Consider the following 16,007-nt stretch of genomic DNA (forward strand, 5'->3'; position numbering starts at 1 on the left):
AATAAAATTCATATACTTGTTTTTATAACAATATTCTGCCTTGCCATTATGCAAGCAACTGACCTAAAAAAGATTTCTACCTCTTTTAAAAACATGTGTATAGCCACAAGTTAGTTACTATACAGTAGAACACTTTCTACTAATTTACATTAGTAAACACTCAACCAACTTGGCCAATTAATGGAAATTTTTTCGTGACATCATGACCTTTCGCACAGTATCCCTTTCATTTGGTGTTCAAAGACACATTCACTTTTATCTGAACGCCTGCGCATAGGTACAAATGTCTTTTGCTCCAAACGCATTTACATATCTTTATGTCCGCATGTAAAACTAAGGGGCTATCAGTTCGGCTATGCATTGGCTCCACTTTCGCTGCGGCAGCTGCCGCAATAGTTGACTATCTTAACAAAAACAACAAAAAACATGTGTAAAGGAAGAACAAGAACAACAAGAATGTTACTACAAATGTTTGATTGCATGGGTTCTCGTGTAGGACCGTAGTTGAGAACATACATATATACATATGTAGGTGAGTTCAGTTTGCCTTTTGCTTTCAAAATAATTTATGCAAAGTGCATCAGTGCCTAAAACTGACCCATATGTAGATATGTGAGAGGGTTTCCTTTTGAGCCGCAAGTGAACGCAATAATTTAACGGGATGCAACAAAACTGTCAAACAATGAAATGGTCAAATAATGGCGCAACTGTCAAATTAATAAATATAAAACTAAATAAAAGTACAAACGGGCATTAAAATGCCACACAATAAAGGAGAAGATAAAGCGAAAGATGTGATAAAAGAAACGTGTACACAAACGAATTTATGTAGTACAAAGATCGATGAGGGTGGCTGAGCCGAGTGGGGACAAGCGTAGCAAGATTGGAGAGGTGCATAAATAAGCGAAACGGCAGCAGCGAATCGAACCGCAACGGTACTAACAAATTATCAACAATATGTCAAACAATTTTGTGACGCCGACTACACTTGAAGGGAAGACACAGCGGTCGAAGAATGGTAAGCGGCGCAAGTGTGCCACTGCGAGGGGCAACGTGAAATTTCACGGTCACTTCGATTATGCAGAATGACCACGACGAAACTGGACAACCGGAAGCAAAGGCAAGTTGCGGATGATAAGTGGCCTATCAAACGCGCACGCACACACACTCATACGCATATGAGCAACTGACTTCATTGATATGCAGTCTGTCCAGTTCAGTTTGGACAGTTGTTGCAACAATATTTTATTATTTTGACCATTGCATGAACACATTTGTAACGCAATTATTCACACAGAAAGTAAAAATAAATAAATATGCATAGTTAACTGGTGTCATGTGATAGTTATTGCTAATAAATTTTTCATATTATTGGAGGAATTACTCAATACTTAGTGTAAACTGACTTTAAGGTTGTAATGTGAAGTTATTTTATACAGGGGATGAAATTGTGAATGTAGTAATTCATAAATATACATCATGTGCGCAAATAGAACATTTAGACTAGTAGCAACTTGAATTTCGGATAATGCTTTCGATTTCACTTTTGATAAGAGTAGATACAGCTTAAAAGTATGAATCTTTAGTACCACTCTTGAACAACTTAGTCTGACGGCGAAAGCTTCTAGCGTCGGGCTTAAAATAATCGACTTCGCCGGAACTCGAAACTTAAAGCTGCGAAACGAAATCAATCACATTATAATAGAAGAAATGTATGCATATAGTGTTCTACACATCCCGAACAAGGAATTGAAGTTTTAGTCGATCACAGGCCTGTAATCCGATTCCTACTTCTACTCTCGATACTTATTGTCAGTACAAGGAGTCTCCGGAATAACGCTATGACAGAATTCCTCATTACTCAAACTGAATCTCCACATTACAAACCTTTTGATTCTAAATGAAGTTTGAAGGTACGATTAGGTGACATTCGGTTCGTTCAATATAATTTCATGGAAATAGTTCGAATAGTATAACTAATTCGTGGATTTACCTTGTTTTATAACATCGTACAATGTCTAGCGCATCCTGATGAAGTAACCGTACTTTTAGTCCTGCTTTCTCTAGTTGGGATGAACAAGCTAAACGAATGGTTATGGTGTTAAATGAGGAGACTGTTGTCAAAAAAAATCAGCGCAGTCGTATCGTGACATAGATCAGTGTTGTCGTTGGCTTGGACTTGTCGTCCGTGTATACATATTTCCAGTGTTGAGAGTATTCATCCAGCGTGAGGTACGAGCAGTAATAGCAGAATCTTGGAAAGATATTTTTCTTCAGATTGGTCTTTGATGTTGCCAGCAATTGCCGAATCGAAGAAATAACTAGTAAGGGGCTCGCCAAAATATGCTTTGTGGCAATAAAGTTGAAGATCAAGTTACCAAGGTACTCCTGGAATGTTACTGTGTTAAAAATGTCACCCAGAGGAAAGTAAAAGATCGCAATACACCAAATTAGATATTGATAGTGATAATGTATTTTTTATGAAACTCTGTTTTGTTATTTTTTTTTTATTCGGTATAAGAAATATAGACATTGAAGTTAATCTGTATTTATATTTATTTTATATATTATATTTTCTATATTTCTAAATATAAGGATATGTTATTCTTCCAAATTTAAATATTTAAGTTTTTTTTTAATATTTTAAAATTTAAAATTTTTACCTTAGTCTCAAAACTTAGCCCCAGTCTCTAGCCTTAATATAAAAATTAGAAATTTTTTCATCTTGGACATGTATCTATAATATAATATTTGTATTATATATAGGTGAAAATTTTCCAAAATCTTATATATTATTATAACGGAAACCGACAGATTAAAAACACTTACTTTAAACTGTTGGCCAAAGTCCTGTCGTTAACCTTAATGCGATTGTTTAAAGACATTAAACATCCATCATTTAAATATTTATCAAAAAGGCAATGAGCTGCAGAACAAATTTTTGACTCGAGTAAATTGGCAAATGAGTAAATACTCGCATACATACACAAACATGCATGTCCAGCTTTAGGGTTGCTTGCGTGCGCACTTAGTACTTTTTGGGGTTGCTTTGCACGCATGTTTGTCTGTATGTAAGTATCTTCTGCGACATGCAGATGTGTTGAACATGGATTTTGTGTGTCTTTTTTATGGACGCACGTTTTTTACGCGCTCATTGCTGGTAGGCAAATTTTTGAAAACATCTTTCAAATGATTTTTTTCGCCCAACAATTCCGGCATTGTTGTTGCATTAGCACGCGAGTGCAACTGACATTTGGAAACTTGATGGATTAGCTTTAATTATCGATTAAATACGCATGGAATGTGAAAGTGAGCTTACCCTTTAGGGCCTTTCCGTGCACATATCTTATCATAGCAAGCGTGTCAATTGAATTTAAATTTGACTTTAAAGGATTATGCAAAGTAACAGTGATGGTCTGCAAGTGAAATGGGCGTGTTTAGACAGTAAATCATGGCACGAAAAAAATGTTGACGACATATGAGATGTATAATATAGGAAATGCAGAATCGAGTTTGCATAACCGCTTTGATCGATCTTCTGCCAAATTCTAAAAAAAATTTAAATAAAGTGTGATTAAAAAGTGAAAAAAAAAATAGTTGTACTTGCATACTAAATCTTCTTTCACTATTTTTTGCGTTAAATTATTTTTAGATCGCTCGTCTGCGCTTGCTTGCAATCGAAAACTGATCGAAATGTTGCAACGATGCGGGCCAAATGTACTCAAATTGATTCATCACCTAAAGACGGGCAGATCGATACCCCGTATGAGTCAAAACGTAATGCAAATACATACATATGTGTGTATATAAACAAATTTAGTCAAATGAGATATTCATTGCCTCGTCGCTGTACATTTTTCCGTCATATGAAGATGAATATGCCGTCTCCATTACATTTTTGTTGTTTTGCTGTTATAAGTTTCCAGCTTCAAAATCGAATGTCTTGCTATAGTTTTACTATATCAATTGTACACACGTATGTATGTTCGAACGATTGCCGCTTAAGACGATAAAAATCACTCTTGAGGCTCAAAGGGTTGCATTCTGTGTCGCCTTTTGATGCTGGCGCTACGCTTCAAAGGTTGCAACAAATGAGGCAATAGCATCGTGATGACAACAACTGCACGTACTCATGTAAATACTTATACATATGTGTATATATGTATGTAAGTGTGTGCGTTTTGTGCATTGACGGCGACAATATCGATGTTGCGACATTATTTGTGATTGTCTGCTGTGTATTTCAGTTGTTTTATTTACTATTATCGCTGCCATCACAATCGTTTATTTGAACTGCTTTCGATGGCGCTCTGTAGTATAAGAATACATACACATACTTACACATTTAGTTAGCTGAAGAAATATCGGCGCTAAAAAGCGTATGAAGTTGCCGCCGCCAGTGTTCTGTGCGACACAGTACTGAAGGTGTCGACAAGTTAAATTAAAAAATTAATTAAATAGATAAATACTCTCAAGTAATATTTGTATATATTTTTTAATTATGATAAAATTATCATTATATTTTTTTTTTTGGTTAGCGATAGAAAGTGTATATTTGTTCATGAGTAACCTTGCGTGTTGCAGAGATTTCTTTGTCGAAACATGTTGCAATTATAAAAGATAAACAAAAAAAATTTTTCGCATGATAAAAACTTTGTTTAACAAATTCTAAAAATATTTTGACTTGAATGAAGCAGTGAAGCTTCTGCTGCAGATTTTTTAACAATGTAGGAAAATATTCCATTTTTTTATTTTCTTTGATAAAAACATTATCCTTTATTTAAACAACAAAAATATTTCTCACCAAACGAAGTCAGAACTGTCAAACTAGTACTAGAGTCCAAAATTAAAAATATAATTTATTTGTTCTTCTGATAATTACGTACATTACTTTCTGATAACTGTTATATTAAAAGTACAAAATGGTAGGTGCCTTGAAATTGTAAACTTATTTGCAAGCTTTTTAAAATCTCCGTTATTTTGCTGTCTATGATTTGCTTTCAAGCTTTGCATTCAACCATTATTTCGTATGCTACTCGGTGCGCAAAACTATTTTATAAAAGCTCTACAGGCTAAATTTTGTAATAGACACAAGTGCGAAAGCTTTTAGGGATAGTGCACTATTAATTTTTGAGCAGATGCCCGTCATTTGAAGCGATTTTATAATTATTTTATATTGGTAAATATCTTTAAAGTATTCAGCGTTGAGATGCTTCCCAATAGAGAGTCAATATGAGATGTAACTAATCCGAAAAATTTAATTGGAAGTTGTCTTAATTCTGTTTAACATACAGATAGTTTAATTAAAATAAAACGAATTTAATATTAAGCAATATAAAGAAGAATATTAAGAATCTGTATTCTTATTCTTATTATCTGTCGTTTCATATAAAATATATAATAATTTATAGTACAAAATTGCCAATAATTAAAAAAAAACTATGATTAGATTGAAATATTGTAAAAACAAAAATGTTTGACTGAATATTCAGAGTTAATTCACAGTTGAACTTTCCTAACTCGAATCAACATAATCCACAAAAATACATCGAGTTAGAGAGACTTTAATTGCGAGCTATGGAGAACTTCGAGTTATGGAAGTTCAACTGTATTTGCAAATGTATTATAAATTATAATATTTGTCAAAAATATTTTAAATTAAAATTTAATAATCCATACCGAAATTACCCGTCTTATAAATATATAAATTCAAATTGAATACTACTTATAACAAAAATTCCTGCCACCTTTATATACCTATGTACATATATGTCTCAAGAATGGCAGGGTTAACACAAAAGTAAAGGAATTTGAAAAGCACAGCGTGCAACCGACCAACAACAACAAATACCGAAAGAGCTTTCGCACAGTCGCGTCACCTCACCAACAGGCAGCCTAAACATAAAATCACGCTACAACAATATTGGTTTAACCAACAACACCAACGGCGCCCAAATAACAGATTTGAAATACAAAAGTAACTGCAAACTTTCACAACTGCGTCGTAGCAGAAAAACCCCACTTTTTGCCACACTAACAGCAAATATATCTAACAATAAATGAAAAACTTCCCAGTATATTTGCAGAGCGGCATTCGAGCACATAACACTTTCAAATAGCATGAAAGCAAAGCAAAGTCAGAAAGTCGGCTGCCAGCTGCACAAAACCGGCAACCGCATGCCTTGCGAGCGCCTATTGTTATTTACTACTTGCATTTGTTGTTGTTGGGAATGGTGGTAGTGTCATAGCGGTGGACGAGTGTACGCCTGCACCAAAAATGGCTGCTTGCTTCAGCTGATCTTGTTTTAACCGACCAAAAGTATGAGTAGCACAGCTAGCACGGTCGTGCTGGCGCACTTTGTATCTCTTTCTCACTTGCGGAGAGCGCTTATGTGCATATTTTCTAACAGCTTAGATTTATCTGCAAGATAATCTCGGGTATGTGTGAGTGCTCACATTTCAGTGGTGCTGTTGCGGCTGGTGAGTGCGAGCGTTTGCGTTGGTGTTTGTGCGCAGGGGAAATTTGCACCACCACAAATGCATGCGCTTTTATTAATTTGTTGTATTTAACGTTGTTATTGCTTTGAGGCGCATGCTCGCGCTCTCTTCGCTCAAATGCTTATTTATAGCTGCTCTCTGCCGTTTTCTCTTTATTTTTGAATTGATATATTGCAGAGTACAGATATTTTTTTTGTTTCCTCAAATTTGCTTTATTCGGTTTTTCTGCTTTTGACGGTGTGCAACCAACCGGAGGAGGCGGAAGAATTTGCTGCTTCGTTTTAGTGGAATAAGGCCTTTTTAAAAGTTTGAGTGCTTTAGAATTTTTGAAAATAAAAAAAAAATAAATTTGTTTAATCAACAATTTGCTAAATAAAAAATATATATAAATTTATTATTTACAAAAATTATTTGCTTTTATAGTGATATTTTCAAATATGTTTACATAAAGATAACAGATAAATATATTAAAGATATACGTAATGTATGCAGTTCAAATTTGTGACTCAATCCACCGTTTGTTTAGCACCTTCTCTATGTAAAATAGTAAATACATATATTTGTAGGGCTTAACAATTCTGGAAAACTAAGTTTAAGCGAAATCAATATTTTCCAAACATTGAATATATTTTGCTGTTCAAAATTAATGAAGCTCTAAAATATCTAATTCGCATTGAGTAAAAGACGTCTGTAAATAATATTGTGTGAAAAAATTGAGCTTCACAGAATGTAGGACTGATCACTAAATTAGCTTCCTTGTCATGTCTTTTCCTGCATTATTTTTATAATAATATAACATACTTGAAACTGGCTGTTATAAACTTAATAATAATATATGTACATATATACCAATATATTTAATCACACTGCTAACTTGTTACCCCTAAAACAATATACATATGCGCATATGTATGTATATATGAATATATATGGAAATTTAATTAATTTTAAGACCTAAACTTATTTCTCAATAATAATATAATACGTTGTATCTTCTCGTATTAATATGGCGCCTAACTTAAAATTTAATTAACTTAAATTACATCTGATAGACTGTAATGCATTTCACAGGGGAGAAGAAAATTATTAAATTAAAAAATAAAACTATTGATAATAATAAATGCATAAAGGTTGATATGAGGTCTGATAAAAAGATCACGTACAATTGACGCGTTTGAAGTTTTTTAAATTTATATAAATTATAAAATTATAGCTCGATTTATCAGAAAATTTTAAGAACTGAGTGGTCATTATTTTCAAACGTAGAAATTGCCACTATTTTTTAAGCTCATGTATTCCCAATACATTCAATTGTATTCATTAATCTTCCCATTTGAATTATTTATAAATATATGATTATAATTTTAATTATTCTAATAAAACTAATCAAATGATACGTTAAAAAAGAAATTAAACATACAAACAAATATAGCGGAACTTCTCTAACTTGAATCACAATTTTTCAAATAGCTGTAAAATATAGATTTATACCTCTTTTTATTTATTTACTTCGCCTAAAATTGTATGTGTTTAGTTTGTTGCAGTATGCTATTCTTTGGCCCTTTACATCCATGCCTTTGTTACATGATGATGCCTTTGTTACATGATTTATGTAATCCATAAGTGCAATATCATATTTTATGTTCGCCTCTATACGATATAGAGAGCCTATTTTAAGATTCTCCCGCGAGAGTAAAATTTTAAATTTTGTATTATGCCCTAGTCGAAAAGTTCGATTTATGGAAAGAAATTTCTTTAAAATTTTACTTCTATTGCCATTTCAATAGTTCGAGTTATGGAGAACATCGAGTTAAGGAAGTTTGAGGAATGGAAGTTCCACTGTATTTGTAGTAAGTTTTTTCAGCACTTTTATTATAATAATTAGATATAAAGGGTATGCTTTTTAGTTTTATAGGTCGAAAATGACTTTTCTAGGCCGAAAGGTCATTGGATCTGTCAAAGTAAATCAATTTTTTGTAGTATTACTTAACGAAAAGTTGTGCAAAACCTTACAGTGTACAGTATTTTACTGAAATTTTATATATTTTCGTTTTTAGTGTCAAATTATTTCAACGTTTCTGGCGAGTACATAATTGTAGTATTTAAAAGGCCAGTCATACTGAAAGACTCTCCGAAGACGGAACAGGACGTGACCGGCGTTGTGAACAGTAGTAACATTTATTTATTAAGGACAATTAAAATTTATTTAATTGTTATTTTTATTTAAGTAAATACATATTTTTACATTATGTTAAAAAAGTCAATATTCTGCCAATATGATAATTTTAATCCAAAAACATGACATTAGTATTTAGAAGTTTAAGAATTTTTTAGAATTCCGAAGTTTAATCTCTAAAAAATAGTCTATCAATTTTAATTCCTTAATATTATAATTGCATTTCGAGCAATTTTCAAGTATTCTCTCGATGGTATAAATATTATACATCCGTCCGCTTATTTTATTATTTTATTATTATTTACAGATGTCTCGACTCCCCGGCTGGCGAATTTAATTCGATTTACGATAAATCATAAAAGGAATTTATTTCTATAAAGAAGTAATTATAATACAAACTTATATATAATTTAGCTAACTTACCGCAGTGTCTCAGCCATCCTCTTCAGTGATTGGAAATCGAGTGAATTGCGATCGCTGTCTTACAGCAGAGGACACCGAAGCGAATGGCAGAGGCAAAGGATACTACGATAATTAATAATGGCAATAATTCATAATAGCGATAATTCACAGTAGCTATTCACAATAGTAGACTTAAAATACTTTACAAATTAGTTCGTTACAAGTAGTCGTTTTGTTACATCCCCTCCTCCGTGAATCGATCCGATTCACTTACTCCACGTCCAAAACGGCTAATTTGGCTACGGGGCGACTAAGTACTCCACTACTTGTGCGTTCATCGGCTCTCCTTATGACACCGTCAACTCCATGATGTACGGCTTCTATTCGACCGCGGCACCACTGCTTACGTGGCATATTAGCATCACACACGAATACCAGATCACCCACCTGAAGGGGTTTTGACCTTTCGCACCACTTTGCTCGGCGTGTGAGCGTTGGCAAGTATTCGTGGATCCATCGCCGCCAGAACGCGTCTCTTAACTGGCGAGCAATGCGCCACTGTTTACGAAGTACGAAAGCGTTCTCGACTGGGTCGTTGACTGCTGGCGTCTGAGCGGTGTTGGCAGTCCCTAGTAAGAAATGGTTCGGTGTGAGCGGCTCATCTTGATCTGGTGATAGCGGCAAGTGTGTGAGCGGTCTGGAATTTATGATATTCTCGGCTTCAATTAACAAGTTCTGTAGAGTGTGTTCCCGTGGTGCAACTTCTTTTAGGGTCATATTGAGAACGCGTTTCACGCATCTCACCATGCGTTCCCATATACCACCTTCTGCAGGATTGTTTGGGCAGTTGAATATCCACTCGACTCCTCTCACGGCAAGGTCGTCCTGAATGCTATGACAATCAAATACCTCGTGAAATCGCTTTCCTTCATTATTGACTCCGACGAAATTCTTGCCGTTATCACTCCGAATTCTCACAGGCAAACCACGATGATTGATAAAGTTTCGAATCACAAGGATGCATGCATCTGTTGAGAGATCGGCTGCGACTTCCAGGTGAATGGCTCGAATTGTTAGGCATGTAAACAATGCCACCCACCGCTTCTCTTTACGTCGACCAATCGTTACATTAACAGGTCCAAAATAATCAATTCCTGTGTAGGAAAATGGCCTCATGAACGGCGTTAATCGGTCCTTTGGCAATTGACCCATCATCGGTTGTGAGGGTGTGCACCTTGAGATTTTACAAACAAGACATTTCGATATGATCTTCTTCATGACACGTCTTATGTTCGGCACCCAATATTTTTGCCTAACTTCACATATCGTCGCTTCCACATTCTGGTGTTTCATTCTATTATGACAATCCAATAAGATTAAGCGAGTAAATTCATGATTCGGCGCTAATATGATAGGACGCGTGACGTCATACGGAAGCCAACTGGCAGCATTGATACGTCCGTTGACACGCATAAGACCTTCTGAATCAATGAATGGCGACAATTTATATAACTCGCTTCCTTTCGGGACATTTCCACTCTCTCTTAACTGGTTAAGTTGAGAAGAGTACGAGATGGATTGGGCTAGGCGGCATATGCAGTATTCTGCTATTTTTAGTTCTTCAACGGTCAGGCATCCTTCGGTATTCCTCTTTCGGCGACACTTATTAATAAATCGGATGATCCAAGCGACTGACCGCTTCAGCTTAGTTAAGTTTGAGAATCGGGCAATGTCTATAACACATGACTGTGTTGTTAGCATTGCGAACTTTGGGCGAAGTTCTTCACTCTCGTGCACAAAATCCGGGGTTTTTTCGGTTGCAGGCCAGGCATGCTCTGCTTCCTTTAGAAATGATGGTCCATTTAACCATCTCGAAGTAGGGCGAATATCGAAAGTTGCGCTTGGTCTGGTTGCTTCGTCGGCCACGTTCTCCCGTGATGATATCCAACGCCATTCGTCCACGTTGGTGGTGGCGAGGATTTCTGCTACTCGATGTGCTACGAAAGGCTTGTAGCGACGTGTTCCTGACTCAATCCAACTTAGAACAGTTTTGGAGTCACTCCACAAAACCCGTCTTTTAACTACTACTGAATGTTCATTAATGATGGTTTCTAATAATCGCGTTCCCAAAACTGCTGCTTGCAATTCAAGGCGTGGAATCGTCATTGGCTTTAATGGGGCGCATCTCGTCTTGGCACATACGGTTACGACGCAGACTCTACCATCCGAATATACTGCTCTCCAATAGGCCACGGCGGCAAATACATCTTCACTGGCATCTACGAAGATATGTAGCTGGAGTTCGGGTGGTAGTCCATAGGCAAAATAGTGACGAGGAACCCGAAAGTTTAAAACATTCTTCAACTGGCGGCGCCATTTATCCCATTCTTGATATATAGGTTCAGGTAGAGATTCGTCCCATCGCAGATCGTAACGCCACGTTTCGCGCACCAACAGCTTTGCGTTGACCATGAATTTGGACAGAAATCCAAGCGGGTCAAATACTGACATAACTATACTTAACAGCTCTCTCTTAGTAGGTCGTCTGTGTCCACTGATGACGTCAGGATCCGCGTTGTGAAACTTAAGTGTGTAGATAAATACATCGTTGCTTGGCTGCCAATACATTCCCAGCACACGTTCTACGGCTAATGTGACTAGGCTATTTGTTACTTCCTTCGAATTGCAACCGTTAAGGGCAATTTTGGCTTCTATAGAATTTGAAGAAAAGTTTCGTAGTTCAAATCCGGCCTTCTTATGAATATTCTTAACTTCGTTGGCAACTTTGGTGGCTTCTTCCACATTGGCAAAACTATCCACGAAGTCATCGACATAATGATGCTTTGCGATAGAATCATAGGCTCTTGGACATCGTTCGCGATGTTCAAGTGCGTTAATGTTTTTAACATATTGAGCCGTGCATGGCGAGCACGCTGCTCCAAATGTCATCACTAACATTTCATATACTTCTGGAGGGATTTTATCATCACCGTCTCTCCAAAGAAATCTCTGGGCACATCTATCTTCTTCTCTTATAACAATTTGGTGAAACATATCTTTAATGTCGGCGGCGACTGCAACTGCGCCCACACGAAAATTAAATAGTACCGTTGGCATAGGCTGATATTGCTGAGGGCCCTTTAGAAGGTAACTGTTTAGTGAACAACCGTTGACGACGGCGGCGGCATCAAACACTAGGCGCAGTTTACCGGGCTTATTAACGTTCGTCACACCGAAGTGTGGAAGGTACCATGTCCTTGGGCTTACGACTGCAGCTTCGTCCGGCGTTAGTTTCCTGGCATAATTCTTATTAACATAATCTCGAATAACTGCACGATACTCTCGGGCAAATGTTTCATCTCTTTTCATCTTACGTTCAATTCCAACAAGTCTTCTCTCGGCGTGGGAGTAACTGTCGGGTAACTGAACATCATCTTGTCTCCAAAGGAGACCGGCTTGAAAACGTCCATCGGTTTTCATAACTGTAGACTCAAGGATCCGGCGGGCTCGTTTATCTTCATCGGGCTCGATAAGTGGTGCTGGACGTACACCAAAGCTCTCTGTGTTGAAGTAATCGGCTACCAAGTCATGCAAGTATCCGTCATCGGCGACAGACATGTGCAAGCATGACGTCTTTCCTTGATTGAAGTTGTCGGTGGGTCCAAAGACGACCCAACCTAACTTCGTACGGGCGGCATAAGGACCTTTGTGTTGTAAGGTCTCAATCTTTGTGGCAATTCCCAGGTGACTGTGGTCCAGTCCAATAAGTATCTTGGGAACTGCGTTGGCATACGTTTGAATCGACAGCTTGTTCAAACGTGCTTCATCTACATCGGCTTTCTGTAGGCTTTGCATCGGAAGTTGTAAATCTTTAATACCGTAAACGTGACGTAACTTGTGCTTCTGACTTAGACCGGAACCGCTGATGTCGATGTCGACTATAGTTGCATTGTCACTTGCAGCTCTTCCACCCAACCACTGCAGGGATACTCGGCGTGGGTAACCCTTTATTTCAAGCTGTTCAATTAACGAAGAATCGACCATAGTTATCGATGATCCTTCGTCCAGTAGAGCGAAAGTTTCAATATTCGCTTTGTTGGCATGTACTGTGACAGGAACTATTCGAAACAATACCTTCTGTTTTCTCACTGTACTGGCTGTACAACTGAAAACTCTGTCGGCTGTGGCTGCTGTTTGTGAAGGTTGCATCTCAGCTGGTTGCGGCTTCGAAATGATCCTCGATGACTCGTGTAGCAATTTATTATGTACTCGTTGGCATCCGTTCGTTCTACAGATGTTCCGTCGGTGACACGTTCTTGTGATGTGACCACCCAGCAGGCAGGAGAAACATAATCGAAGTTGCTTAGCTTTCCTCCATCTCTCTTGAACACTTAACGACTTAAATGTTCCGCAATCGGAAATGTAGTGTCCACCACGGCACAGTGGACATGTAATTTCACGAATATTGGCGGTGGCTTGAAGGAGGACGCGTCGCTTATGTTCATTTGGGCGACTGTCTTGTACTGTACATATCAGATCTGCCACTCCACTAAGCCACGTACTAAAATCTCTAATTGTCGGATACGGCTGTATCGTCGATGAGGTTCTGGCCCATTCGAGTTTCTTGCTCATGGGCAATTTCCCCACAAGCTCCTCCATCAACGTTGGATTACAAAGATGATGCTGACCATTTATGGTTTGCAGAAACACGGCTAAATTCTTCACTTTGACGGAAAACGGAATTATTTTGTCAACAGCAGATTCCGTTATGTAGGGCATCTCACGTACTTGGCGTAGCTGACTTCTGATCAGCAATTCTGGGCGTCCGAATCGAAATCGTAGCATGTCCATAATGGCAGGGACATTATCCGGATGAATTAGCAGTGAGTGCACTGTCTCTCTGGCCTCACCTTGTAGGCACCTCTGGAGACGTTGGTTATTCTCGAAATTCGTATAGTTGTATGTTGCAGTTGACTGTTCGAAGGCGGCGGCAAACATAGGCCAGTCTTCTGCACACCCATCAAAATTTGGCAAATCTTGTATTTTCCTTGGCAACGAAAGCAAGTATGAACTGTCTTGAATATGGTTGACAGTTTGCTGTGGCGGTGATGAAATTGAAGGTGTAGTTCCTAACGAAGAGGCTGTAGCGGTCAAAGTCGGTAAAGTAGTCCTCTCTTGAAGACATTGGCTATACGTATGCGTAGCGGTTGCATACGTTGACGTCGACTGTGCAGTAACGTCCGAACCGTTCTGCGGGTCCGTTATTGGCTGCGCTGTCGCCGCTATAGGCTGGATAGCGGTATCTATTGCGGGATCCACTGAGGCAGCAGTGGAATTCGACTTTACTCCGTTCTCTTCTTGTCCCGGTTGTTGTTGTATAATAGACTTCAAAAGTTCATACTGGCATTCACTCTCCTTCAATCTAGCCTGGGTACCGCGCAACTGGCTGCTTAGGGAGTTGATTTGCTTCTGCATGGCAATTAGCATTTGTTGTTGGCTCTCTACTGTGGCTTTAGTAGACGTACTCGGGGTAGGTGGGTTGGTTGATGTGTTAACCGGAGGATTCGCTCCGGTGGCGGCGTCTTCGATGTCTGACCTTTGGTCCTCGGCTGTAGTTGACTTACTAAGGCTGTCTTGGCGTTGAACCCGCACACTCTTTCTCGTTGAGTTGTCCATTATGCGGTTAATATGGTGGCGGCAAACAAATAATTAAATAATCTTAACGGCAAATATATTCTTCGACTAGGAAGTCGGTATTCAAATTAATGGGATAACTTCCCTTTGGCAATATAAACACTATAACTTGGCTATAATCGTTATATACGTGTTACGGATTAACGGGATGGCGTCCCGTTGGCAATAAACGGTTATTTCGCTGGCTGCGAATTCTCGGGATGGCGTCCCGTTTGGCGGCGTAGAAGCGTTTTCACGTTGTGTCACAATGGCGGCACGTGGTCAAGTAATCCACAACGAGCTTCTGGTGCAAAGATGGCAGGACTTTGCTGTAAATTGTATACTCCAATTGGCACAGGAGTTACGACAATGTATTCGGCATTTGCATTCAAGACGGCGGCAACAATTGAATGCGATATAAAGATGTGTGAAATAAAGTTATTTCGTAGCAACGGCAAATGCAGATCGGCACTTTACATTTAAGATGGCGGCAACAATTAAATGCAATAGATTCCTAAATAATTTATTTCACTGACATCGTAAGTAAAGATGACTCTTTGCATTCAAGATGGCGGCAGCATTGAATGCAAAGGAATTCGAAATAAAGTTATTTCGCTTACATCTGTATAATAAAGATCGGCCTGTTACATTCAAGACGGCGGCAACAATTAAATGCAACAGAATGCGAAATAAGATATTTCGCTTACAACTGCGAAATAAAGATGTCTCGACTCCCCGGCTGGCGAATTTAATTCGATTTACGATAAATCATAAAAGGAATTTATTTCTATAAAGAAGTAATTATAATACAAACTTATATATAATTTAGCTAACTTACCGCAGTGTCTCAGCCATCCTCTTCAGTGATTGGAAATCGAGTGAATTGCGATCGCTGTCTTACAGCAGAGGACACCGAAGCGAATGGCAGAGGCAAAGGATACTACGATAATTAACAATGGCAATAATTCATAATAGCGATAATTCACAGTAGCTATTCACAATAGTAGACTTAAAATACTTTACAAATTAGTTCGTTACAAGTAGTCGTTTTGTTACAACAGATTTTAACCAATCTGTGAGAATATGTATATATTTCAACCAATGATTGTGCCCCCTCGTTGTATTAAAATACTGCTTACTAAAACTTTGTAATTATGTATCCAAAACTGCTGTCCTTGTTGCTATAATAAGCCATAATTGTTGGCGACTGGTAATTGATTACGAATTTTATATTATATCTATAAACTTATGTGTGTTC

The 16,007-nt window shown here is 37.8% G+C and overlaps 1 protein-coding gene across 1 annotated transcript; it reads right to left on the reverse strand.

Moving 5' to 3' along the window:
• Positions 1-9,006: 9,006 nt before the first annotated feature.
• LOC128921580 (uncharacterized) lies at positions 9,007-15,730 on the reverse strand. The gene is made up of 3 exons (XM_054229591.1): positions 15,588-15,730; positions 15,370-15,536; positions 9,007-15,263 (listed from the first exon to the last, which is right to left on the reverse strand). The coding sequence occupies exon 3, from the start codon at positions 14,750-14,752 to the stop codon at positions 9,347-9,349; it is 5,406 nt and encodes a 1,801-aa protein (XP_054085566.1). The 5' UTR covers positions 14,753-15,263; positions 15,370-15,536; positions 15,588-15,730; the 3' UTR covers positions 9,007-9,346.
• Between the last annotated feature and the right edge of the window lie 277 nt (positions 15,731-16,007).

The sequence above is a fragment of the Zeugodacus cucurbitae genome, chromosome 4, assembly GCF_028554725.1.
Source record: "Zeugodacus cucurbitae isolate PBARC_wt_2022May chromosome 4, idZeuCucr1.2, whole genome shotgun sequence".
NCBI classification, from domain to species: Eukaryota; Metazoa; Arthropoda; class Insecta; order Diptera; family Tephritidae; genus Zeugodacus; species Zeugodacus cucurbitae.

Excerpts from the sequence above, each read along its gene's own strand:
- LOC128921580 (XM_054229591.1), bottom strand. The coding sequence starts at position 14,752 with ATGGACAACTCAACGAGAAAGAGTGTGCGGGTTCAACGCCAAGACAGC.